A 25,745-nucleotide genomic window follows, 5' to 3' on the forward strand; every position below is an offset into this window, starting at 1 on the left:
AATATTTCAGAGGTCACTTTGTTTTAGGACTGTGGTCGGCAAATTCATTAGTCAACAGAGCTGAATATCAACAGTATGACGATTGGAATTTCTTTTGAGAACCACATTTTTTAAACTTAAACTTCTTCTAACGCCACTTCTTCAAAATAGAATCGCCCACTCAAGGGGCCAAAGAGCCGAAGTTTGCCGACCACGGTTTTAGGATGATCTCTATTGTAAAGACTTTCAGATTCTCGATGGTGGTCTCACACCCTGAAGGACAGGAAGGTGCGAGTCTGAAATCCAGCACCAGCAAGCTGAGTGAGAGGCTCAGAGCACAGACTGTCCTCGAATCCCAGCTTCCTGGTTTTGGCAAGTTACCCAGCCACTCAGAACTTGCTCGTCTTCTTCTACTAAATGAAGGTGCTACTAACACTCTCCCTTCAGGACGGTTGTGTGATTGAACGGGTGGGGTGTCCGACTGTTCTGGTTGGAGCACAGAGAGTCCCACCTCCCAGGAAACTCTGTTTCTGGGCCCCTGGGATGGTCGGCCACCCCACAACGGAGCCCGGCACGTACGCTGCTTGGACATCCACGCACCTCTGCCGGGTACACGTGGTCCTCCACCGTGTGCTCCGAGCCCCACTCGTTCACCGCTCCCCAGTGGAAGTGGAACTGCTTCAGGCGGTAGTGGTTTTCCAAGGGGCCACCGCTGATTCCTGGAAAATGAAGCCAGTGGATGGGTGTCAGTGTGTCTATTCGTTGGATTGTGATATTGCTGTGGCACTGTCTACGCTGAAGCCACATGATTTCACTTTCGACTGAAGTCTTGCTGAAATGACAAACTGGAAGGTGGGCCTCGTGTCCCAGTTACCTGGCCCCAGGCGGGCTCACTTCATGCTCATAGTAATGATGCAGAGTCCAGTGCTGCCACCAGGTGGCGGTAGGGGCCTCAACCCGTCCCCGCAGCAATAAAGCAAAAAAAAAAAAAACCATTTCTGAGATGTATGCCCATCCTATAAGATTCCCAGACTTCCTTATTTAAGGAAAAAATATGTCTCTGGAATGAAAAAAAAAAAGGCTTAAATCCTATCACCACATAATTTCATAAACTAATATGTTAAGGGCAAGATTTTAAAACAAATTCTGAGCTAAAGCTCGCTACCTTTCCCACCAGCTATGGTCTTGATGCAGCTCTAGCTCAGTCTAGTCCACTATGTGACCAGGTTTATAGGCACCCTCCTTTCTAAGTCACTCCAAACACCTGAGGAACCTCCCCAAGAGCTGTTAGCCTGAGGCATCCGCCAAGGAGGAGTCTGGCTCTCAACTGCCAGACTGTGGGCGCCACCCAGGGGTTCAGGGTTAGGGCAGGGACTCTGCATTTTAACTGTCTCCTGGGTGGCTCCGAAGCACATGGCTTGGCCTGCCCTTCGCTGCACTTTGCTAATAAATTTTCATGAACAACCGCTACAAATGTAGTGGTAACTATTAAACATCTCGCTTTGGACTGAAGTGAGCTTGTGCTACTGGGGTGGCTGGGACAAGTCTGGAAGACGTGGCAGAATGGTGGAGTGAAATCCAGGAGCTGTGCTTGCATCAGCCCCTCTACCTGTCAAACACTACTGGCTATGGTGCTTTCTGTTTGGTCTTTACCATAAAAAGTATTTGTAGCAGGAACACTTGAACTATAAACAAGAAAACAGGCTCAGCTCATAATTCTGCTCCCAATCAAGTTGTAAAGCTTCCCACCATCTTTCTTGACTCAAAATGAGTCAAGGTCAAGGTCATTAGGGTCTCATCCAATCGTAAAGTTCTATGGTTCATGAGGTAATCTTTTATTCTCCTAATACACACACACACATACACACACACACACACACACACACACACGAGTTACATCCCTGCTTTTAAAAACAGGCAGAAATACCTCTTTCTCACCAAGTGCACAAGAACATTTTATCCCTAGGATAGGCGGCTCAGTTGCTTGGAGTATCTTCCTGTACATCAAAATGATGTGGGTTCAATTTCTGGTCAGGGCGCATGCCTAGGTTGTGAATTAGATCTCCAGCAAGTGCTTGCAGGAGGCAATTGACACCTCTCTCTCTCTCTCTCTCTCTCTCTCTCTCTCTCTCTCTCCTTCTCTTCCTCTCTTTCTCCCTCCCTCCCCTTCTCTCCCTCAAATCAACAAAACATATCCTTGGGTGAGATAAAAATAAAGACCCCACATTTCAAGTCATAAAGCCTGAATCCATTGGTGACCAAGACTACTGTGACATGAAGGAGGACAGCCTCTCAGGTGGGTTCAAACTGCAAGACTTTAGAGAAGATGTTCGAGGTTAGAAATACAAGAGGATGGTTGTTCTCCCTCGAGGGGTGAGGGTACGAGAGCAGACTGGCCTTTGCAGTTTTATGTTGTATTTTAATTTACAGCGAGTAGTTAAATAGGTTGTGAGGAATCCCTGAGGTGCAGCAATTGGAGCTAGAATTCGAACCCAGGTCTGACACCAAAATGCGCGCCTTTCCCCTTTATCCTTCGAAGTATAAAATGTAATCTAAGATCACAGACAGTGAGGTGCAGGCAGGTCGTCTTGGTGCACGTCTGCCTGGCGCCTTGTATCTGTGGGGAAAGGGCGTTTGTAGCATTGGGCAGCCAGAGACCACATGCCACCAAAATACATCGCGTAGGGACCGAGAGGTGAGTCTGTCACCTGACCGACGTCCTCAGGAGGTGACCTGGGCACTGAGAGACCGGGACTGGCAATGAGCTCACGCACGCAGAAGGTAACCACGGGGATACCACGCACTGCTGCGTCACCTTTCCCAGAACGTACGTGCAGAAGGCAGGAAGGATGGGTGTGTCATCCAAGGGACAAATTGAATTGGACACAAACCGGTGAACACAGTTATAAGGCTGTGAGCTAAGCACCATCCCCTCAGGGGCCATTCTGTCTTGCTCATCATTGTATTCTCAGCACTTAGTCCAGGACACATCCATTGGAGGTACCGGGTGGGTGAATGAATGGGATGACTCAGCTCATTGATTGGTTCTGTCAGCCGCTCAGTAAGCAGATCTGCGTATTACAGCAGAATTCAGCCTTTCCCATGGTAGCTTGGGAACTGCGTAAGATTTCTAGGGAATTCCACAAAAACACAAGTTACTTAAAGATCTGGATTTGCAGCTTAGCTCTAGCTTGCTGTGTGACCCTAAACGAGTTGCTCAGCCTTTCTGAGCCCAGCTCCCCACCTGAGAAATGAGGGGTGTTGGCAGGACAAACGGAGATAATGGCAGGGAGATCACTTTGTAAAGTGTTGTCAGACACGATGATGATGACGATGCCGGTGACTAAATGTCCTTCATCTATTAAAAATGAAGCACTACCTACATGGTTCTTGTGGTCCCTTCCAGCTCAAGCATCTTAGACTTCTATGTAGGTACATAGATGAGGTCTCCAAAAAGAAAGATGCCAACTGCATGAGGCAGACATTCACCACTAGCTGGATGTCTGCCAGATCCCCGCCAAAAATAACTTTAGCAAAGTCACACCTCCCTGTGGCCCACAACCGAGAGCCAGAATTGGAGACCGCTGGCATGGGCGGGAACTGTGAGCACAGAGCACGGCTCCTTCCTCTGTAAGGTAAGGAGAGGCCAGGGTCAGAAGACTGTCCCAAGTTCACACTCTGAGCGGGACTGGGAGCCCATGACCACACCCCACACCCACATCAAACATAAAGGCCCCCAGAACCCTTTTCCAAAGCAGCCTCCCGCCAGCCAGACTCCCGCCTGTCTGCCCCTGCTTTTCTCTGCTTTATGGCTGCGGGCAGCCCGGACATAAATGGAAGCCTGTTCTTTGAAATCCCGGGGCTCTCCCGCTGCAGGGAAGAATGTTTCTTTTCAGTGGGGCCTCAGAATGTAGATCTCCTCCGGTTCAAGCTGATTCTGGTCATTTGTACATGAGCCAGGGACTGGCTGGGACCAAGCAAACCTATACCAAAACCCCCCAAAGCTGCTGCCCCTCGCTAGCCTGTCATGTGCAAATGTGAATGAGGAGATAAGCTTTTCTAGGAGAGTGAGGAGGAAGAGGTCTGGGCAGGCAGGCAGGCAGGGCTAGGCGTAACATGGGCTGGGCTGGAGCGCCCCCAAGCGGCCGATGGGTGGAAACACAGCAGGATGTGACATTTTGCGGGTTGCAGCCTCACTCTTGCAAGTGCCTTTCAGAAGAGAAAAAGACCCCGTTAAAAAGCCCGCTAAATTCAGGAACATCAGCAGACATGGACCTGCTGAAGAAACTCACCGTAATAATGTCTCTTATCTTAGACCCGACCCGCGAAGACAGCCCACTAGCAAAGTGCCTGTGTATTTACATAATAACAGAGGAATCATATTTTTGTCTCCCTTTCTGTGGAAGCAGGGTCTGGAGTCAGATTTGCCCGCCCCATCTCTTCCAAGCTGAGTAATCTTGGTCCAGTCACTGAATTGCTCCCAGCCTCAGTTTCCCCATCTGTTATATGGGGACGATCCTAGTGCTTACTCAGAGGGACATTGCAAGAATGGAGTGATGCGGTGAATACAAGGTTCTTAGCATGATGCCTGGCAATTCGGAAGCGCTCCAAGACCAAACCCAGCGGCCATCGGCGTGTCTCTGTCTGGGATGAAATGGCTGATTTCATTGCTCAGCGCCTCCTGTGTCCCAGGTGCTGTGCGGCAGCACCCGCCAGCTTGTGAGCCGTCAGCACCCGAGGGGCAGTGAGCGCTTGCTGGAAACGCTGCCACTGAACAAGCTGGCATTTATTGAGCACCTGCTACCTGCTGGGCATTGAGCAAAGCACTGAAGGTTCCCCCAGGGAACGTAGGACCTCCTCGCCGCAGGTACTATTCACTCATTTTCGAGATGAGGAACTGACTCAGGGTTAAGTCACCTGCCCCAGTGACCCAGTGACCTCAGCCCAGGCCTGCTTGACGGTTCAGACCATCCGCTCTCGTAGCAGGGTTCAAGACAAACTCTGCAGTCTTTCTTTCCAGGAAAGTTAGGAACCCAATTTAAAATTGTAGCCCTGGATTTTTAAAAATCTCAGTGTGACTTTTCATAATGATAGCACAATGTCAAAACATGTCCCTTTAATAAAACATTTATAAAAGGCAAGCCCAGTACAGAAAGGGCCTTTAGCTTGCTCGCCCTCAGCCCAGACTCTGCCATGAACAGGGTCTGTCCACAGAGAGGAGGCTGTGCATCACCTTACATTTCTCCTGAGCAGGTGCTGTGTCAGCGGCTGCCAGACCCTTCAGTTCCCCCGAGGGCAGATGACACTGGAGGATGATCCATGCTGCCTTTGCTGGTCCCAGACACGATTGTCTGTGTTTACAATGGTGGCTGTTCAGTGGTTTTACTAGGATAAGCAGGCTTTTGGCAGGCACGGCTGTTTTAAGGCTTAAAACACATGTGTCAAACACAAGGCCCGCGGGCCAAATCCGGCCAGCCAGGCCTTGCAATGTGGCCCGCACCGCGCTGTCATCACTGCACTCCGCTGTCAGTTTATGACATTGTCAGTTTATGACTGTTCAGTAAACCATTCGGCCCGGGATTTAGGCTGGATTTTAGATTTTGGCCCCTTCTCTGATTTAGTTCGACACCCCTAGCTTAAAATAAATGTAAGAGACGTTTGAGATATTCACATTAGTCAAAATGCAACTAACACAACTTCTCCAAGGAGCAGTCTGTCCTTGGTGCCACTCCGGGGTTGAACCAATATTCTGAAGCTGTAAAGTTCAAGGTCAAAGGTTTTCCGTGTGTTCTCCAGACCAGAAAGCTCTCTGTAACTTGCGCCCCCCTCCCTTTCACAGGCAAGTGGGAACCACAGCAGGTGCCAACACACTGTCAGTATGGGGGTCACAAGCTGACCCCTGGGATGAGGGAATCCAGTTCACTTCCTGAGAGTTAAACTCAGAGATCATCACCTGATGGCTCTGGTTTTAAAGCCATGCAAACGAGCTCAAATGCCAGTTCACACAGTGCGGCTCTGCAAGGTTGCTTTCTCTTTCTGTGTCTCAGCTTTGGCACTTTTAAAAGATAATGAGAGAGAAACCAAGATGGCGGCATAGCGTAGACACCTAAATACAGCCTACCACAACAATTTTAAATTTACAACTGGAAAACAGAGGAAACATCGCCCTGAAACACCAGATGGCTGGCTGAGTGGAAGCTCTACCATATAGGAAGGGAAGAGAAGGGACGCTAAGCCTCAGGAACTGTGGAGGTGTGGAGATCTGTGTGCACGGAAAAGGCGGCCGCCGAGTTCGCTGCTGGCTTACTTCCAAAGTGCAGAGAGGGCAGGCAGCTAACACACAGCTGGCTTTCTTGTTCAGGAGGAAAATAGAACTGCCCTATTGCTCTGACAGCCATCGTCAGGAAGCCATATAGACAGCCATCGTCAGGAAGAGGCTGGACTGTCAGGCAATGGGCAAAGCTCTCTTGGAGGTGCATGTAACCAGCAGCCTTTACTGTAGGACTCAGGAACTATACCCTCTTAGGGAGGGGCTGACGGGAAACCAAAGTTTGTCTGCACCACCAGGAGACTCTGCCCCATCCAAGCGGAACACAGAAGCACTCTCAGTGGCTGCTTTCTTGTTCAGGAGAAAAAAAAACTCCCAACTGCACTGAGAGACAACTCTGAGCCAGGAAAAAACTGGCATCAGGGAGCAGGCAAAACTCGAGAACAGCCTTTCCTCAAGTGGTGCGTGCGCCTGCAGCCAGTCTTGCAGGACTCGCTGCGAATAGGACTTTCCTAAGGAGGGACTGATGAGGAACCAAAGCTTGTCTATGCCACCCCGAGACTCCACCCCACCCAAGCGGAGCACAGAAGCCCTCCTAGCTGAGACACTGCTGATCCTCACAGCCAATTGTCTTGGAGATCAACGCTTCCCAGTGATACCAACAACAAGCAAGGCTTAACAACAAGACTGCACACACAGCCCACAAAGGGCTGCACCAAGACTGTCCACTTCAGGTAACTGGGAAGGCTGTGTTACTGGGCTCTGCCAGGACACCTTGCATACAAAACTATTCCATCAAATCAGGGAAGCAGCTAAAATGCAGAGAAGAGGCAGGACACAAAGGAAGGAAATGGAGGAAAGTAAAAGAATGGACATTGAGTTCAAAACCACAGTTATAAGGTTTTTCAAGAATTTCCTAGAAAAGGCCAATAAAATAAACAAGACCTTTGAGGATATGAAAAGGGATCAACTAGAAATAAAGAATACATTGCCTGAAATTATATATATATATATATATATATATATATATATATATATATATATATATTCTACAGAGTCCTAAAAACAGACTGGAAGATCGCAAGAATCAAGTCAAAGATTTGAAACACAAAGAGCCAGAGGACACTCCTCTGCAGAAGCAAGAAGAGAAGAGAATCCAGAAAGTTAAAGATAGTGTAAGAAGCCTCTGGGACAACTTCAAGTGAACTAACATCAGAATTATGGGGGTTCCAGAAGAAGAGAGGGAGAAAGGTACCAAAAACCTATTGGAAGAAATAGTGACAGAAAACTTCCCCCTTCTGGTGAAAGAATTAGACTTACAAGTCCAGGAAGCACACAGAACCCCAAACAAAAGGAATCCAAAGAGGACCACATCAAGACACATCATAATTAAAATTCCAAGAGCAAAAGACAAAGAGAGAATCTTACAAGCAGCAAGAGAAAAGCAGGTAGTTACCTATAAAGGAGCACCCATACGACTGTCAGCTGATTTCTCAACAGAAACCATGCAGGCCAGATGGGAATGGCAAGAAATATTTAAGGTGATAAATAACAAGAACCTACAGTCAAAATTACTCTACCCAGCAAAGCTATCACTCAAAATCGAAGGCCAGATAAAGAGCTTCACAAATAAAAAAAAAGCTAAAGGAGTTTGTCACCGCCTAACCAGAATTATATGAATTGCTGAAGGGGGTTCTTTAGGAAGAGAAAAAAGATAAAGATAAAAATTATGAATAACAAATATGTAACTATCAACAAGTGAATCTAAAAACCAAGGGCATTAAAAAATCTGATGAACAATAGTAACTAGTGAATATAATAGAATCAGAGGTATGGAAGGAGAGTGGACTGATGATTCTTGGGGAAAAGGGGAGTGGGGGGGTGCGGGAAGAGACTGAACAAAAACTATGCACCTATGGATGAAGACAATGGGGGGTGGGGAAAGGGCAGAGGGTGGAGTGGAAACCTGATGGAGGGGAGCAATGGAGGGCGGAAAAAAGAGGAACATTTGTAATAATCTGAACAATAAAAATTTTTTTTTTTAAAAAGATAATGACACTAGCCCTAGCCGGTTTGGCTCAGTGGATAGAGTGTCAGCTTGTGGATTCAAGGGTCCCAGGTTCAATTTCGTTCAGGGGCACATGCCCTGTGGCAGGCTCAATCTCCAGTAGGGGGGCATGCAGGAGGCAGCCAATCATTGATCCCCTCTCATCACTGATGTCCCAAACATTGGAGAACAAATACAGTGATGCTTACAAACACTCCCCAGCACAGCGCCCAACACGAGTAGGGTCTCAACTAGTGGCAGCACTTCCTGTTATTATTACTGGTAGTATTGTTCTTATTAAAATGATCACCACTATCATCATCAAAGCAGAGATTTGCAGTCACCTGAGGCAGCCACTATTTCTCCCAAGATAGGACCTTCCCATAAAGACACTGAAGGATAAACATTATCTTAAGAGATTGTCCTTTAGAAGGGGCTCAGCCAGCCACAGGTGCATAAAAGAGGAAAAATCATTCATTCATTCATTCATTCAACAAATATTCACTGAGCTCCTACAGTGTGCCACCGCCTATGCTCAGTACTGGGGAGTCTCCAGGGAATTATACAGATGTCATCCTGATCCCCGGGAGCTGGGACTCCAGAGAGGCAGGCAAACAGCAAACGAGTGATGAGCAGGTCTGCCTGTGGTGTCGGGTGTGGATTAAGTGCTTTGGGGGACCTAAGCTGGAGGGAGAGGGAGCAGGCCACCAGGATGGAACGAATGGATGGTTCCAGTGGCCGGGGGTGAGGGGAGGCAGTGCAAATGGGGTAGGGGGCAAAGGGGTAGGTGCTGGCAGTGGCTAAATAGGGGGCCTTCATCAACAGACTTTGAATGTCCTGGTCTTTAAAAATGAACACCTTGCCAGGCTGGGAGTGGCCAGGCCCGGAGCAGCCGGGTCGGGTGCGGCCAGGCCCGGAACAGCGGCTGCCAGGCTGGGAGCGACCAGGCCCGGAGCGGCGAGCCCGGAGCAGCCGGGCCCAGAGCAGCCGGGTCGGGTGCGGCCAGGCCCGGAGCAGCAGCAGCCAAGTCCAGAGCAACTAGGTCGGGAGCGGCAGTGACCAGACCCGGAGCAGCTGGTTGTGGAATGAACCAGAGCAACAGAGGCCAGGCCCGGAGCAGCCAGGCCCGAAACAGCTCTCTCCTCGCCTGCCCCTGCCCCACGGCTGCCTCTCAGACATGGCTGGAAACTTTTGTGGGAACTTGAGGGTCGGCTGAATCAAGTGATGAAGGCTTAGATCTGGATGTGTTGAGTTAGTATAGGGCTGGGGTGTTGATCTGTGAGTGCCTTGGGTGGGGCCTGGATGAGGCTGGTTGACCTATTTGGAAATGTCTTTTGTGTGAAGTGTATCATTGGGCATGTGGATGTATTATTGATATGAGAAAATGCTAAGTAACTGATTTACTATCTGAAAAGGGATTTACTACCGGGGAAAGGGAGGGAGGAAGAGACTGAACATAAACTGCACCTATGGATGAGGACAATGGGGGATGGGGAGGGGGCGGAGGGTGGGGTGGGAACCTGGTGGAGGGGGGAAGAAATGAGGATCCTTTGTAATAATATGAACAATAAAGATTGATTTAAAAATAATAAATAAATAAATAAATAAAAAATAGCAAAAAAAAAAATGAACACCTCATGCAAGACTTGCTCAAGCCATCAACTGTTTGATTCCTCAACTCCTGGCCTGATTCTAACCTCAGCGTGGAGGTAGGCACCTGGAGAAACCACGGCGCTGTGTGGACTGGGCGTCTACCGCGCTGGAGCAGAGGAACCTGAGCACAGGGGGTGCCTGGAGGCTGCGTGCCCTTGACATTGACCTTGTTTTCGATCACATCACGAGCCCTGAAGAATGACAGTGTCTGCGGTAAGGCTCTCCTGAGTGTGTCACAGGAGTCTACCCAGCATCTCCTTCAGAAAGTCCTTGAATTCACCTTCCGAGGACTCCTCCATGGCTCCTTTCAAAGCTCTTTCTTGCCCCCTTTCCATTCTCGCCTACCATCTCCTTCCCCACCTCTCCCCAGCCACACAGCCCTCCCCCCCACTTCCTTCCTACATGCCACACACAACCCACAGGTTCCTCTGCCTTTCAGAGCCCGAGGCAGTGGCCCACTCAGTTCTCACCAGCCTTGCAGACGCCGTTGCTAGACCCTCCTGCTGCGGCTCTCCCCGAGGGCAGCCAGGTGCCACGCTTGGGGCCTGAGCAGGGACTTGGGAGGATTTGGGATCTAGATCACCTCTTCCTTGAAGTGGGGGTGGGGGTGGGAGGAGTGGCAGCACCTCTTCATCTATGGCTTGGTTTATCCTTCACTTTACCTTTCCACTTATTTCCTACCTCAGAGCTTGTGCAAGGACTGCCATCCGAGGGCTCTGTGACTTAGGCATTTCCACCCACAGGGAGTGCTTAGCAAGTACTTGCCAAGAGAAGGTGGCTGCGCTGCTGTGTTGCAGATTTACAGTTGTAGCCTCTGATACGGAACAAGTACGGTACATCTGCTTCCTGCGTGCTTTTTCGGAAGCTGCGTGCCCAGTGCTGGAGACGGAGAGCAGGCTGGGAACCACATGGACCCATGGGGGTTAACAAAGTGACAGGACTTCAGAGGGCCCTCAGAGGATCGCCCATTTCCTAATTGGTTCCTGCTCAGTGGAGCAATGTTGGCACTAGCCGGGGCTCCGACCCATCACATCCCCCTGGGAGCCCTCTGCAGCCTGGCCACACTCCAGATATGGGAGCTGGGAGGACGGAGGAAGAATGGGAGGGAAGAGGAAATGAGGAGTGCAGGGAGCAGTCGGGGAGGGGAGACAAGCGGGTGGGAGAGCAGCGGGAGGAGGAAGAGACCATCACAGGGGCAGCCAGGGACTGGCTGCAGGGGGTTGGGGCTGATGTGGACTCGTGGGTCCCAGAGCACTTTCCTAGGTGGGAATTATTTATTATCCCCATGGATGGAGAATCACAATTCCACCCAGCCTCCAAAAGTACCCAGGCCCAGGACCCGAGGGAAGAAACAGTAGATAAGTAAGATAGCAAATAAACTATATCTTATTCTTTAGTGAAGATGGAAAGTATATGGTTTTAGGAACCAGACTGCCTATTTACAGACTGCCCAGGATGAGTGTGATAATCACAGTCTTTCATTCCAGTCAAGGTGTAGCCTTCCGTCCTATAGCCACAGTCCCCTTCCTGACAGCCCAGGCTTTCCCTTCCCCCCGTCTTCTTCCCTCCCTTTTTCTCCCCCCTCCCCTCCCCTCTGCATAATCTTGGGACCACTAGTTCATGCCTCTCTGCTGGCGCCCAGCCAGCGGCGGGGTCCCCTGGGACTTGGGTCCCTGGGACTCGGGTCCTGCATGGAGAGATGGCAAAGCAGTACTTGCTGCTGAGTGCCAGCCCCTCTCCGGGCCCCACCTGTCTGTCCGGGGGAGCCCCACATTCTTCCCGGCAGCTCCCTTTTGGCTACCCCTTTTGGCTACTACCTGGTGGAAGTGAAGTCTGCAAACTTGAAAATCACACGCAGGTCACACATTCAGTCCAGGAGCAAGCACACACTCATCTCCTGCGTGTGCGCCAGCGGCTGATTCTGCAATGGGAAGGACGGCCACGGCCCGCGGCTCCCGGAGCCATGCCAGCCGGGATCTCTTGGCAGTGGGGACAGTTATCAATTGTCATCTTGAGGATATAAGGCTATGACGGGCCCCACTTTACAAATGACTTAAAATTCACTTCCAGGTCCGAAGGACGTTAGGCTGTGGCTTCGGTGCCTTCACTGCCGATTACTGTCCTTGCAAGTGAGTGACCCTTCAGGAAGGCTGCTCGCAACTCTCCGTGGGACCTCCAGGCTTAAGGTTTCCATTTGTCCTCCATCTGCCCACCGGTGATGCAAACTCACAGGCCTCAGGGGTCAGCGACTCCGCCTGGCGCAGCTCCAATGCCTTCTCTGTGCGCCCTCTAGTGGCAGGCAGTAAACGCGCACACAGCCACGCCTGGCTGGACCATCTTATTTGGAGGCACCACAGCAGGCAAAGCTGCTAGTGTCCCTGACCACGTGCTTGATTCTCAGGGCGTGGAGCTAAGGCGTCACACTGGTTCTCTTTTATTCTTCCCACAGCCAACCGGAGTCAGGTCTTCAGCTTACAGAGGAGGAGACTGAGGGTCAGAGAGGGTAGGAGACATGTTCATGCCACCCAGGTGGTAAGCGGAGGAACTCGGCCTCACACCCTGTGTTTTTTTCAGACTTGAGAGCGAGGCGCTCAACGCCATGCTGTCACCCCACCCTTGAGGAGTAGGATGAGTTGCCAATTGGGTGCTGGAGGGGCAGCCCAGGACCCTGACCCCCCCAAAGAAGCCTGGCTGGCATGGAAGACCAAGGCATGGAAGCAGTTAGGGCCATCTGCTGCTCCGCTCGCTCCCCTCAGCTAAGGGTGGGGTGGGGGACAGCAGGGCCTCTGAGCGCCTGGAGTCAGGCACTGCACTGTCAGCAGGAACAGATGCACCGGCTTTCTCATGTGGTGGGCGGGGAGGGAGTAGGTTTTGGAATCAGCCCTGGGTTTGACTATTGGATATGGGTCTCCTCTTCCAATAAGTGGAAATATTTACCTATCTCTTGGGGTCTGTGAGAAGTAAATGCCTTGACAACTGTTCCTCAATTAGCACGTTGAGTTGTCAAGGCCAAGCAGCAGTGAGCTACGATCTGGTTCATAGCACCGTGTCTACTCAGCAGGGGTCTACCTGCGGCCTCGGAACCTGGACCTTTGACACATTTTCTGCACTAAACAGGCCCATCGGGTGGAACTGGCGCTGTCACCCATTAGGGGAAGGATTGCTGCGCTGGGACAAGGCGTCTTCTCCCACGTGTGGGGGCCTGGAGAGGGGCTGGCACTCAGCAGCAAACTTGAAGTTCACTCCTCCTTCCTGTAAAGTCCTTCATGGCTCCACCCGCCCTTCTTCCTGGGCCTCAGCACCACTCAGATTCCTTGGAAGGAGCCCCTGCCTCCACCGCTGTTATTCATCCTCGCTGGCCGGCGTTCCCCTCCCAGCACTCGCGTCCCTCACCCGCTGGAAACGCTGCTGGAGCCTTCCACGCCGACGGAAAATGTCCTTGGCCTCCCCGTTGTGTTTCGCTTTGAGTTTTTGGCTCCCGCCTGTTGGTGTTACCCAACCTAAGGAATCACATTTTATGCAGAATGACTCTACCCTGCGCCTTCTCCACTCACTTCCTCCCTTGCTCATGGAGCATTTCCTTTTAGTACACCCAGGGTTTGTTCTCTTTTAATTGTGGGGGAATCTCATTAGTCTCCATTTCTTGCACAAAACTCTTTTTTCTTTTGTACTTTTCGTCTTTCAGCTGTGTTTTCCATTTCCTTTCCTCCCACGGCTCCCAATTTCCAATAGCAGTGGACGGGGAAGACAGATAATCTGAAAAGGTGGGGGCTAGAGGCTGGAAAGGGAGCTATAGAGATGGGTGTGGGAGCCTGGGAAATTGAGTAGGAAAGAAAGAAGAGGGAAACTGGGTTTTGGAGAAAATAACAAGTAAAGTAGAACCAGATTGGCCTGTATGGACATGAGCCACGGGGGGAATTATCCAACTAATTTATGTGGCGGGGGAGAGACACCCAGATAATTCTTTCGGTCTGTGGCAGGGCGGGGTCCCTTTGAACCAGATTGAGAAGGTGATGGAGGAGCCAAAATGTGGGGGTCACAGCCAGGTCAATGGAGAGGCCTGGCTGCAATAATGGGTGCAAAAACCTTGGACTTTGAGAGCAATGTGGAAAAAGGGGTGAGCCAAGGTCAGCTCAGGGTCAAGAGCAAGGATGTCAGGCCCAGTTGAGACAGCACTGAGCACTCTCTAGCCTCACCTCACTTCTGGGAAGGCATCCCTGTGGTCCTCCACTCTGAACTCACCTCGCTGCAAGGCCTCCGACCACAGGGTCACTGTGATTGGCTCACCCAGAATGAATGACCAAAGCGAGGCCATTGCAACCGGCCCTGGGGCTGATAATGCTGTTGCTGGGACAGAGGCATGGGCTGTCCCTAAGGGCCACCATCCTTGCCCTAATTCCAGAGGAAATGAAACCCACCAGGAGAAAGCAGAGCCGAGAGGGGGGAGGATTCAGATCCAAATGCACCCTGTACTTTTGGGGAATTTAAGCCATTAAGTTTTCCTCTTCTCTGCTTAAGCCAGCTTGAGTTGAGTTTCTACCACATGCAACACAAAGGAAGTCTTAACCAATACAATGAATGTCTGGTAAAAAAATGAGAGCAAAAATAAGATCTGAGGCAGTGGGGACTCAAGAGATAAAAGAACAAGAGAGTGAGTGACATGTGGGACAAGCTCATATAGGCTCCTGGGGACTGTGTTCGTCTCTTCCTAAATCACGTCAATGACTTTGCACTGGAGCTTGAAATAGGAGGGCAGTGCAGGAGTATTTACACCACAGGGAGTAGCAAACGCTACAAATGATGGCTTCTTGTCCCCAACCTCCATCCCACAACCCACTCCCTAGAAGGCCAGTTGCTAAACATTTACCAGGACTCCATATACTCAGAAGGGCAGGGTTTATGTGGGCCTGGCTTCCCAGACAGGTCTGAGAGTCTTAAAGCACCATGCGCTTACCAATAATCTCTCTGGGTCAAGTTAAACAGATCACTGCCAATGTTCCCCTCCACCCTGGGTGGCACAGACCCAGCCTACAGCTGAATTACATCTGAGCAAAGATTAAAAGGACTGAAACCCATTTGGCTCAGGCAGGGGTCTTCAAACTACGGCCCGCGGGCCACATGCGGCCCGCAGAGGAGTCTGATCCGGCCCGTCAGGTTTTTTGGGCAGTGAGCGCAGCCGAGGTGTTACAGTAGGAATTAGTAGTTCATATAGTCCGGCCCTCCAGCTCTCTGAGGGACCGTGATCTGGCCCCCACTTTAAAAAGTTTGAGGACCCCTATCTGATAGAGCGTCAGCCTGTGGACTGAAGAAGCCCAGGTTTGATTCCAGTCAAGGGTATGTACCTTGGTTGCGGGCACATCCCCAGTAGGGGGCGTGCAAGAGGCAGCTGATTGATGACTCTCATAGATGTTTCTAACTCTATCTCTCTCCCTTCCTCTCTGTAAAAAATCAATTAAAAAAAAAAAAAAAAAATATATATATATATATATATATATATATATATATATATATATATATATATATTAAAAAGGAATGAAACTGGTGATTCTCCAGCTGCCTCCTTTCTAGTTATTCTCTCTTAATCTAGTCACTTATTGTTTGTTTACTTGTACTAGGGCTCTTGAAAATAAATGACTGAAAGATAAATCAAACTGACTGAGGCTAAAAAGAGATTGAATAGTCCAGAAGCTGGTTTGGCTTCAGGCAGATCTGCAGTTAGAGGCTCTGACAATGGCCTCTGGCCTCAATTTTTATCCATCTCTTGGCTTTGCTCTGCCATAAAGACTCACAGATGCACCCTTACAGCTGGCCTCAGCACAACCTTAGCAGAAAGAGAGGTTCTTTTTTAACATTTCCTTGGCTTGGCTTGAGTCACATGCTCATTCTTGAACCAATCACTGAAGTCAGAGAAAGGGTCCTGGGACTGGCCATGCCCGCTCCTATGATTCAAGCTTTGGGTAAAAATTCAAGACACTGAAATTTTTGACCAAAAAGAGGCCTTGACTTATGATTCTGGGGACGATTGTCACCTGTAATAGTCTAGTTTCCCAGCCTAAACTCTGACCCTCAACTCCCATGGGACACGGGAGCAACTAGGTTCCAAGGCACACATGCTGTAAGCCACCCAAATAAAAGTATACTATAAACAATCGGGCCTTTGGAGCTTCGAGGAGATTCCCTGCAGCACCTGTCAGGAAGTGGGCATCTTCTCGCTGGGAGGTGAGAGACAGGTGCCCAGGGTGACCTCACTGCCCCTGGCCCTCCTGCTGGGGTGAGCACACTGGACACGGCTTGGCTGGGCTTGAGCCAGGAGCCCACCTGGCCCCTGAGCTGGCTGCCGGCTCCCCGGGGGACTGACAGGACCACATTCCTCCCGTGTGCTAGCTCTTTTCCTCCCGTGCATGCGGTTAGCACCTCTGGCCTCATGCCTGAACCTGTGGACATCGGCTGCAGGTTCCTTCCTCAGAGGATTCGTGCTCCTAAAATTCCCTTCCTCAGAGAGCAGAGAATGTCATTGTGAGGGCTCTGTGACCTCCTGCCGTGAATCTGAGCCTCACTTTTCCCATCTGTCAAATGGGGAATGATATTCTTCTCACTCGGTGGTTACAAGGAATGTTTAAGATTGTGCCAGTGAAACCCTCATCAAGGAGAAGGAGCCAGTGAATGACCGGTGGGGGCTTTAGAACCAGCAGGACTTGGCCTTAAACCAGGACTCTACTACTTCCCTGCCACTGGATCTTGAGTGAGTCACTTCCATTTCTTCTTGGATAGAACGAGGACCCAGTACTCTCACAGTGGTGTCTGTTGTGGGTGTGCTATTATAGTGGTGCTTTTTAAAGAGAGTATTTGCTTGTCTGTACAGTTCAGCTTCCCCTTCTAGAAATAGCACCTGAGCATGTGGTCTTGGTGAAGACAAGGGTCAGGGTGCTGGGTTCCCCACTGACCAAGCTCAGCCACCAGACCTTTCCCTCTGGGAATCTGAATTGTTTTTTCAAATGTATCTTAGCTCTATTCATACAAAAGTCCAAAGTAACCTTCAAAGTTGTTTTATATTTTAAAACGTAAAGGAAAATAAATCTGTTTATAGATATCAGCCAGACCCATAGCTACACATAAAAATTATAGAGGAGTCTTATGAGCTCATTGACATCCATATCTGTTTTTCTCAATCTTATTAGAATATGTATCACGCAACTATTAGCCGAGCCAAAGTTCAGGAACTATTATTCTTTATTTAATCTTTTCAAGTTGCTGCATAAAATGTTCAAAATGAATACAAACTATATTCCTGGAAAGCCTGTTTTAGTTGCTCCTTGGGAATTTGAACTTGGAACAGACCAACAGGGTCAGAAAAAATGTTGGTGTGCTAAGTAAATAAATACAGAACCCCTGCTCCCAGAGCCCTGAGCTTCCTGGTTCCTGTGCTTTCCAAGATCTGCGTGTCCACCTTCCTTCCCTCCTCTTCTTGTAGCCAGGCCTAGCCTTCTGAGCAGATCCTTTCTGCTTATGTTGGCCAGAGTTGGGGTTCTCATCCCTTGCATCTGGGGAGACGTAGCTGAGAATGCCTCTGAGGGTTGGATTTATTAACGAGAGAGGATCCAAGCAAAGCCTGCAAAGGGAAAAGCTGCCCCAGGCGATGTCTGGAGACCAGGCGCAGCTTCCAGTGTCCTCTCTGCTGGAGTCACAGGGATGCGCTGACCCCCCCAGCTATGAGTTGTGACAACACGCGTGAAGCGTTGTCTACCATGGACACCCACAGGAGGCTTGGTGCCCAAGGTTTTCACTGGGGGCTGCCACAGGGGCACCCTCTACCTGGCATGAACATATAGTCTCCACTCCCAGAAAGAATACGGATGTGCGGCGTACACAAGCTTACAATCCTGACGAGGTCCGAGGTAGAAAGGAGCAGCCCCAGCCTGTCGAAGTAGCTGTCCCTAACTCCCCAGCATCCTGGCGAGGATTTAATGAGCTGGTTCTCGGAGCCGGGGACCCAGAAAGGGACGGGGGCTTCGGGGGTTTCTCTCCTGCCGCCCCTGCCTACCTGCCCCTGAGCCCTCCATCATCCCAGACAGCCTCCACCCCGCCCCCTCCGCTCCCCTTCCTCCTAGCAGCTGGGTGTTCATTTAAACCCTCAGCCAGCAGTGGATAGAGCGTCGGCCTGCAGACTGACAGGTCCTGGGTTTGATTCCGATCAAGGGCATGTACCTTGGTTGCGGGCACATCCCCAGTAGGGGGTGTGCAAGAGGCAGCTGATCAATGTTTCTCTGTCATCGATGTTTCTAACTCTCTATCCCTCTCCCTTCATCTCTGTGAAAAATCAATAAAATATATTTAAAAAAATAAAAAATAAACCCTCAGCCAGCTCAGTGTCTGCTGGCCACCCGTCTCCCCTGAGTAAGAACCAGCGAGGTGACCAGGCTCCAGACGCCATCCCTCCTCCTCTTCTTCCAAGCCCCCTCCACCGCTCTCTACGGCCCTTCTCTGCTTTCCTCTCTGACAGGCGATGTATTTGTGTTTCTATTTGCTTAGAGTTTCTTCCTCCCCCATCCCTGGAGTGTAACCAAGAAGAAAGGGACGTAACTTCATTCATAGTTTTGTCCCCTCAGAACCGTGATTGGCATTATAATCTGTAACATAAGCATCCTGTCCCCGCAGATAATTCATCCTGTTTCTGCCGCCCCAGTGCCTGTCCTTGTCCCCAGACTTCATACTGAAGGCTCTCAGGCCCTTCTCTGCCAAGTCCATGACCCACTCTTAGGATGTGACAGGAGAAGAGAAAAGCCTCAAACCCCGCTCCAGGCTCACCTGAGCCCTCGTGGGCGTCGTCAAACTCCACCTGGAAGAGGTAGCCGGTGTTCCAGGCGTAGCGGCAGGCCGCGGCGTCGTAGGAGACCCGGAGAGGGCGCAGTCCGGGGTCATAGACACTGTCCCTCCAGCGGATGTTGATGGGGGACTGTCGGGAGCCCCCAGGCTTGGAGGCTGGGCCCTTCCAAAGGGGGTGCACTGGGGGCAGAGGGAGAGAGAGGAGATCCTGATGCTGCTCTGGCCACACTGAGCCTCGGAGGCAGAGGCAGAGGCAGAGGCAGAGGCAGAGGCAGAGGCAGAGGCAGAGGCAGGGGCAGGGGCAGGGGCAGAGGCAGAGGCAGGGGCAGAGGCAGAGGCAGAGGCAGAGGCAGGGGCAGAGGCAGAGGCAGAGGCAGGGGTAGAGGCAGAGGCAGAGGCAGAGGCAGAGGCAGGGGTAGAGGCAGAGGCAGGGGTAGAGGCAGAGGCAGGGGCAGAGGCAGAGGCAGGGGCAGAGGCAGAGGCAGAGGCAGAGGCAGAGGCAGGGGCAGGGGCAGGGGCAGAGGCAGAGGCAGAGGCAGGGGTAGAGGCAGGGGCAGAGGCAGGGGCAGAGGCAGAGGCAGGGGCAGAGGCAGAGGCAGGGGTAGAGGCAGAGGCAGAGATCCCAGGTGGAGCCTGGGGACCCCAGAAGGTCCGCCGCTTACCCCGCCCACCACTGGGGGCCTGCTCCAGGCCCTCTCTGGACCCTCCCCAGATACCGATTTCCCCGCTGCATTGATTTGGTTCTGATCTGTGTCAGTGTGCTTCCAAGAAGCCCCTGGCCGTGGTTCCAGGCCAGACCAGGGGAGCGGGTGGGTGAGGCAGAGTGCAGCGCAGCTGGGCACCTCTTCCTGTTCCATCACACTCACCTGGATGACAGCAGAGACCCCAAAGTCTTCCAGAAGAAAGAGGGGGAAAATGCCCGCAGCAAGGAAACCACGCAGAATAGCCCTGGCCCCTTTTCTCAAGGTTCCCTTGTTCTGGGCTGCTCCCTCCACCCCTCCTGGCCCCCAAGCCTGGCAGGGCTTTCTCTGCTTTTTGTAGATGCTTTTGGGTCTACGCGTCTGCCAATGGCCGCCCATCTAAGGCCTGAAATGGCACCTTAGACTCACGTGTCTTGCCTTCCCTATGAAAGTGGACATGTTGATGAAGGAAATCCTATATATGCAAATATTTTAACAATAATTTATACCTTGATTTGACAGTGAGCTGAGGTGGAGCACAGAGTTGGAACCTGGAGGGTGGCACAGTAAAGGGGCACCGCCTTCCACACAGGGAAGGCGACCCATTGAGCTCATCTCTGGCAGGAGTCACCAACCGCGTGAAAGATCCCGGGCTCATGGGATCACAGCAGTGGAGGCTGCAGTGAGGACCTTGGCCGTCATCCTGCCAGGGCCTGGGTGCAGACCAGGGGCTGCCGAGGCCAGGCAGGCAGGCCAGGTAAACGAGGAGGCAGCTGACTCTCATCATGGCGCCGGGAGGCGGGTGGGAGAGGTGATGACTGTGGCTGACAGAAAAGCCTGGCAGCATTTGTTGCGAGATCTTTAGATTTTTAAAGAGTGGATAAAAATGCAGATTTTCATGCAATATCTCCCCATGTTTGTGTTGATAATTAATTTTGTGTTAAAGTTTTTACCATTATGTAGGGGAAAAAGACACATTTGTGACCAAATAAGTCAGCTCTCCTTACTCACCACTTGAGTTATTGGCAGAGAGTTATTTACCTTCTCCCTGCCCCCCCCCCCAAGCTTCATCTGTAAAACGAGAATAATCCTATCTAATAAAAGCCTAATATGCTAAACATCCAGTCATCCATTCATCCGTTCAACCAAAGTGTAATATGCTAATGATATGCTAAGGCTGCTCAATCACTTGCTATGATGTGCACCAACCACCAGGGGGCAGACAGTCAACTGTTAACCAGTCACACGATGACGTGCACTGACCACCTGAGGCAGATGCTCCAACCAAAAGGTTCGCTTGCTAATGGGGTCCAGCTGATCAGGACTAAGCCAGATGGGCTGGACATGCCCTAGAGCAGTGTTTCCCAACCTTCTCTCATGATGAGAATCACCTGGTGGAGTTGTTAAAACACAGATTCCTGAATCCCAACTAAGACGTGCTAAACTAGAATTTTTGGGAACATATAGGTAAAATTGTATACTTAACTAGTGCTCTAAGACAGATTTTATATACAGAGCACTAAGTTAGGTATGCAATTTTACCTATATGTTCTCAAAAATTCTAGTTTAGCACTTCTTAGTTGGGATTCAGGAATCTGTGTTTTAACAACTCCACCAGGTGATTCTCATCATGAGAGAAGTTTGGGAAACACTGCCCTAGAGCCTCCCTCAGTCCCTCCTCGGCTGGCCAACCTCCTGTGTCCCTCCCTGGCCATGATTGTGCACCAGTGGGGCCCCTCAGTCTGACCTGTGTCCTCTCGCAATCAGGACTGAGGGACAACCCCCTCTCCCAGCCCCAGAGTGCACGAATTTCATGCATGGGGCCTCTTAAAGTATATAATAGCAGCAGATTGTGGACTCCATGTTAGCTCCACTCCGCCCAGTGCCCTAAACTAAGCAATGACTTGCTGGGCTCAAAGAAAGAGCAGCCCGGGCTCCCTGCAGCTGTCCAGCACTCTGCCTCTCCGGTTCCTGATGATGAATGGTTGGCAGCAGACTCAGAGCCGGATAACCGGCCTGCACCTTTGTCTGGTGTCCTTTGTTCAGCCGCCTCCTGCTTTAACCCAGATCTCTACCAGGAGTGCCTGGTCTTCCACTGTCTGTTCTCTCAAACCCCTCTGAGCTGCACAAACCACGATTGTGTCTGATGGGAAGTGACATTTAACACAGTGTAGCCCTCACAAGCCATGTTCACACCCATCCTCCCAAAGGGTAAACGGGGATTTACACAGCTGCACAACCCTCAGCATGGACAGACACGGGAGCAGCTCAGTGCCACAGAGGCAGCCTCCCCTGACCAGAGGGGGAGGGGGGACTCAGCTGTCCCCACACAGAGGTGCAAGGTGCAGAAGAGTGGGAGTTTTTGGGTACATTTGTGACATTTCATGAAGGCCGAAGGGGCCGCCAACCATGAAACTGCTACGTGGAACACCGTCCCTGCCACCAAGAAAAAGGTGTTGCCCATCACAGCCTGCGAAGAAGTGACGCCGCTTTAACCTTTCAGTAAGCGTTCATAGAGCTGCTCCTATGGGTGCCGCATTGGCCCAAGTGCAGGAAGGAGGAGAGGCACGTTGAACAGATCCGGGCGCCCAAGCTGGGAGCCCAGCCCAGCCCAGCCAGGGTGAGCCAAACCCAAGCCCTGCAGACACAAGAGCAAGAGCTGCTTGTTAAAATGCTTGAGAGCACGCACCGGTGTGCTGCTGAAGGCTAATGACCAGCTCAGCGGCGGCAGAAGCAGCTCTGAGGTGGGGTGTTGTTGATTACCACGGGGGATACGCCCTCCAGGGTCGATTTTAAGCTATGAATATGAAAGTCACTGATCCCAGACTTCGGAAGAGGTGGCCGCTGCTGGCAAAAGGTAGCTTACACACACAATGAAACATGGTCTAAGCACGCTCCATTGAAATGGTCCCTAAAGTTATTTCTGAACATTTTATAACCCTGACTCTCCTGGGACCACACCACCAGTGATTCTCACTCATTTTTAGTAGCAAGCGTCCCTTTCCCTCAAAATGAAATGTTTTGCCAAATCCTAATAAACAAAACAGAAGAGAACCCCTGGGGCCAGCAGTTTGAGAACTACAGCATAAATACAGCATAAACCGATTTAGGCACCCGATACAGAGTTACTTTGTTATTCTGTCCCAGACGCAAGTGCAAAGGTGTGGGAGAGTATGGTCTGTAAGAATTAAAAATTGAACACCATCTAATGTCTCCCACCAGGGTAATGGCTACATACAGGGACATGTGTATGATGGCCCATGACAGTAATAACAGAGCTCAGAGAGTTCTCACAAGATGCCAAGCACTGGTCCAAGCCTTCCTTTTCATGCTAGAGGCACAGTGCACGAAATCGTGCAGGTAGGCCCCTACGCCTAGCCCCCTGCGATCAGGACCATCTTCTGCCCATTCTCCATTCCCCAGGCTGAACACCGCCTCCGCTGCTGGGCTGTCAGGCCTTTGGGATCACAGCTCATCCCCTGCGGCTCAGGGGCTCAGGCCTGTGGGAAAATGGGTGCCAGCAACTTCACCTCCATGCACATATGCCAGGCAGGCCGCTGATAGAACACACTGACGGATCGCTTGGGGCCACTCATGTAGGCACTGCCACTGCTGCTGCTGCTGCTGCTGCTGGTGGTGGTGCTGGGGCTTGAGGCGCTGACAGAAGCTTCAGGGCGTGCCTGCGACCTACCTTCCCTGACACAAGAGGCCCCAAAGCGGGCAGTGTGTTCCATCAGCGGCCGGCCCGGCACACTCACGTGGAGGTAGTCACTGGCACACACTTCCCCGCAGGCCTGAGCCCCCGAGCAGCTGGGGATGAGCTGGTGATCCCAGGGGTCTGACAGCCAGCCTGGTCCTCCCACCACCCACTCCCATTCCCCCTTCACCATCGCTGATCCATCAGAGCCTGAGGGCCAGGGGCTGGGACCGAGAGGTGCTCAATGCTTGGTTGTCCTGGTAATCATGGACAATGGCTTTATATATATATATATATATATATATATGTATATATATATATTTTTTTTTTTATTGATTTCAGAGAGGAAGGGAGAGGGAGAGATAGAAACATCAATGATGAGAGAGAATCATCCATCAGCTGCCTCTGGCACGCCCCCTACTAAGGATTGAGCCTGCAACATGGGCATGTGTCCTGACCAGGAATCAAACCGTGACCTCCTGGTTCATGGGTTGATGCTCAACCACTGAGCCACGCCCACCGTGCTTATTACTCACCTTTTACAGGTTAAGAAACTTGCTGAGGGGCACGAGTCCACAAAGTGTCGGATGCTCTTAGTGGCTGAACTAGGTACTCAGAGAGGACAGCTACTGAGAGACAGTGTGGCGATGTGTACAGTTAAGAAAGAAAACCTAAATGCAGATACGCGTGCCCAGTGCAGTACTTCTTACGGTTTGGGAAGTTTTGTGTATATGTGGGGAGGCTTCCCTGTGCGAGGGGAAAGCGTCAGGAGGCCGCACTGCAGAGTACTCTGGGAGTTGGGTTGGAGGGGGCCTGTGGGAGGGTCTTCTATGTGAGTGGATATGCTTCCGTAAGGTTTGAAATTTTAGGTAAGTCTGGGGTGGGACCTGAGGTTCCTCATTTCTCACAAGCTCCAGGTGATGCTGCGGCTGCTGGTCTGGGCACCCCACTCTGAGTGGGGGTAACTGAAAGACTGGGGGTGACGGTGGGACCCGGCTTCCATCCAGCCCCTTCTAGTTGGGGCTTGAAGTGCATCCTGGTGGCTTTGGTTTCCACCTCTGTGCCACCTGGTCCTGGAGGACTCCTTTGGTTTCCTGCTCTCGGAGGCCTGTAGCCGCTCCTGAGCATCACGTCCTCTTAAAGCTGGAGCCCAGGCTTCCCCCAGGGCGTGTGGTCCAGCACACCCCAGGCTGCCTGCCCTCGCTTCACAGCCTGGGTTCTGGCCTGACAGGACGCCCAGGGGAGCCTGGAGAGCTCCTGTAGAATGCCCTGTGGGTTCGAGACAGAGCTCAGCATCGCTCTCAGGGGTGGACCAACAGACTCATTGGAAAGAACGAACAGGGCTCCCTGGGAGCCTTGGGGTGCCAGGCTTCCCACACGCCATTTCAAACTATGCAGCCGTGCGGCACCGAGTCACCCCGTTGTATAGGTGAGGACATGGAGGCTCAGGGAGGAGAAGCCACCGCCCAGCTCTCCCTGCAGACAGATGTCACCAATGCCGGACCCCAGGAGCGACTGGCTCTGAGGCCCCGGCTCTGTGAACTACCCAGCCCTGCAAAGTGTGGCCTATTGACGTCAGAAGCCACCTTATAGCCTTCAGCGCACGCCCTTTGTCTGACGGAGGGAGAGTCTGAGACCCAGAAAGTGGAAAGGTTGCGCCCAAGTTCACAGAGCATTAAGCATGCAAATGCCGGCGTGAGGCGGACAGAGCGGGCAGTCCCTGGACAGAGGGGTTGGGTGTACTGACTGCATGTTTGCCGAGAATGTTCTCTGCTGGGGAGGTTTGGAGCTCTGATAACTGGCTCATTCGGTCCTTCAGGGCTGGATTCTTCATAAGAACAGTTTGTCTTGGGGAAGGGGTGCCTTGTCCCAAGCTCCCCCTCCCCCGGTGAATCAGGTTAAAGAACTCGCTGAGGTCGCCCACAGGAAGATTCAGAGCGGAAATCTGAACCCCAGTCTCCTGCCTCCAGGCTGCCTTCATTTTGAAAGACACCCTGCCATAAGATCAGCTAAACGTCAGACTGCATTTGGGGAAACGGGCTGACTCGAAGCAATGCTACTTACAGGCGTTATTCCTACTTCTGTGCGCACAGGGCACCTGGGAGCACGGGCGCTCGGGCCTCAGCAGGTGGCTTCGCGGAGCCCCCCACACCTGCTTGGCCAACACGGAGAGGCCTGAGGACTTGGCGTGGTTCCTGCCCAGCATCGGGGTCCTGAGCATCCTGGGTCTGTCCCCGTGCGGAGCCCAATAACGAGAGGGTCTTTCCTACTATCCTGGCTCTGCCTGGGAAACCGGTGGAATGGATTGGACCCGCTTCTTATTGTCAAAACTCACCCCAACCGTGAGCCTCGATGGTTAAATTTCAACCCGTGGCTGTCCTGGCTCCTGGGATGGCACTTGGTTTGGCTTAGGGGTGGGTGCCCTGGGACAAGCGGCCTTCACTGCCGCCAGGCCCCTGGGGTCACTGTGCTTTGACCTGGTAAACAGTGAGGTGAGCTGGACGGGAAGGCAGGCCTGCTGTGAGCTGGGGGAGCAGGCGAGGGCACACGGGGAGGGTCAAGTCCCTGCTCTTGGCATTGACCTCTAATCTGGAGTGA

At 51.7% G+C, this 25,745-nt stretch overlaps 1 protein-coding gene across 2 annotated transcripts in view; it reads right to left on the minus strand.

Annotated features, from left to right (window-relative positions):
* Window positions 1-25,540, minus strand: part of CA5A (carbonic anhydrase 5A) — a 37,726-nt gene extending 12,186 nt beyond the window's left edge. For both annotated transcript variants that reach the window (XM_084905063.1, XM_084905062.1), the window contains exons 1-3: window positions 25,212-25,540; window positions 18,753-18,950; window positions 580-698 (exon numbers count right to left, since the gene is read on the minus strand). In XM_084905063.1, the coding sequence (XP_084761189.1) occupies window positions 580-698; window positions 18,753-18,950; window positions 25,212-25,368 (474 nt within the window). In that variant the 5' untranslated portion in view covers window positions 25,369-25,540. The remainder of the gene's footprint in view (window positions 1-579; window positions 699-18,752; window positions 18,951-25,211) is intronic.
* Between the last annotated feature and the right edge of the window lie 205 nt (window positions 25,541-25,745).

This window comes from Pipistrellus hanaki (assembly GCF_964339955.1).
Source record: "Pipistrellus hanaki genome assembly, chromosome: 15".
Taxonomy (NCBI): Eukaryota; Metazoa; Chordata; class Mammalia; order Chiroptera; family Vespertilionidae; genus Pipistrellus; species Pipistrellus hanaki.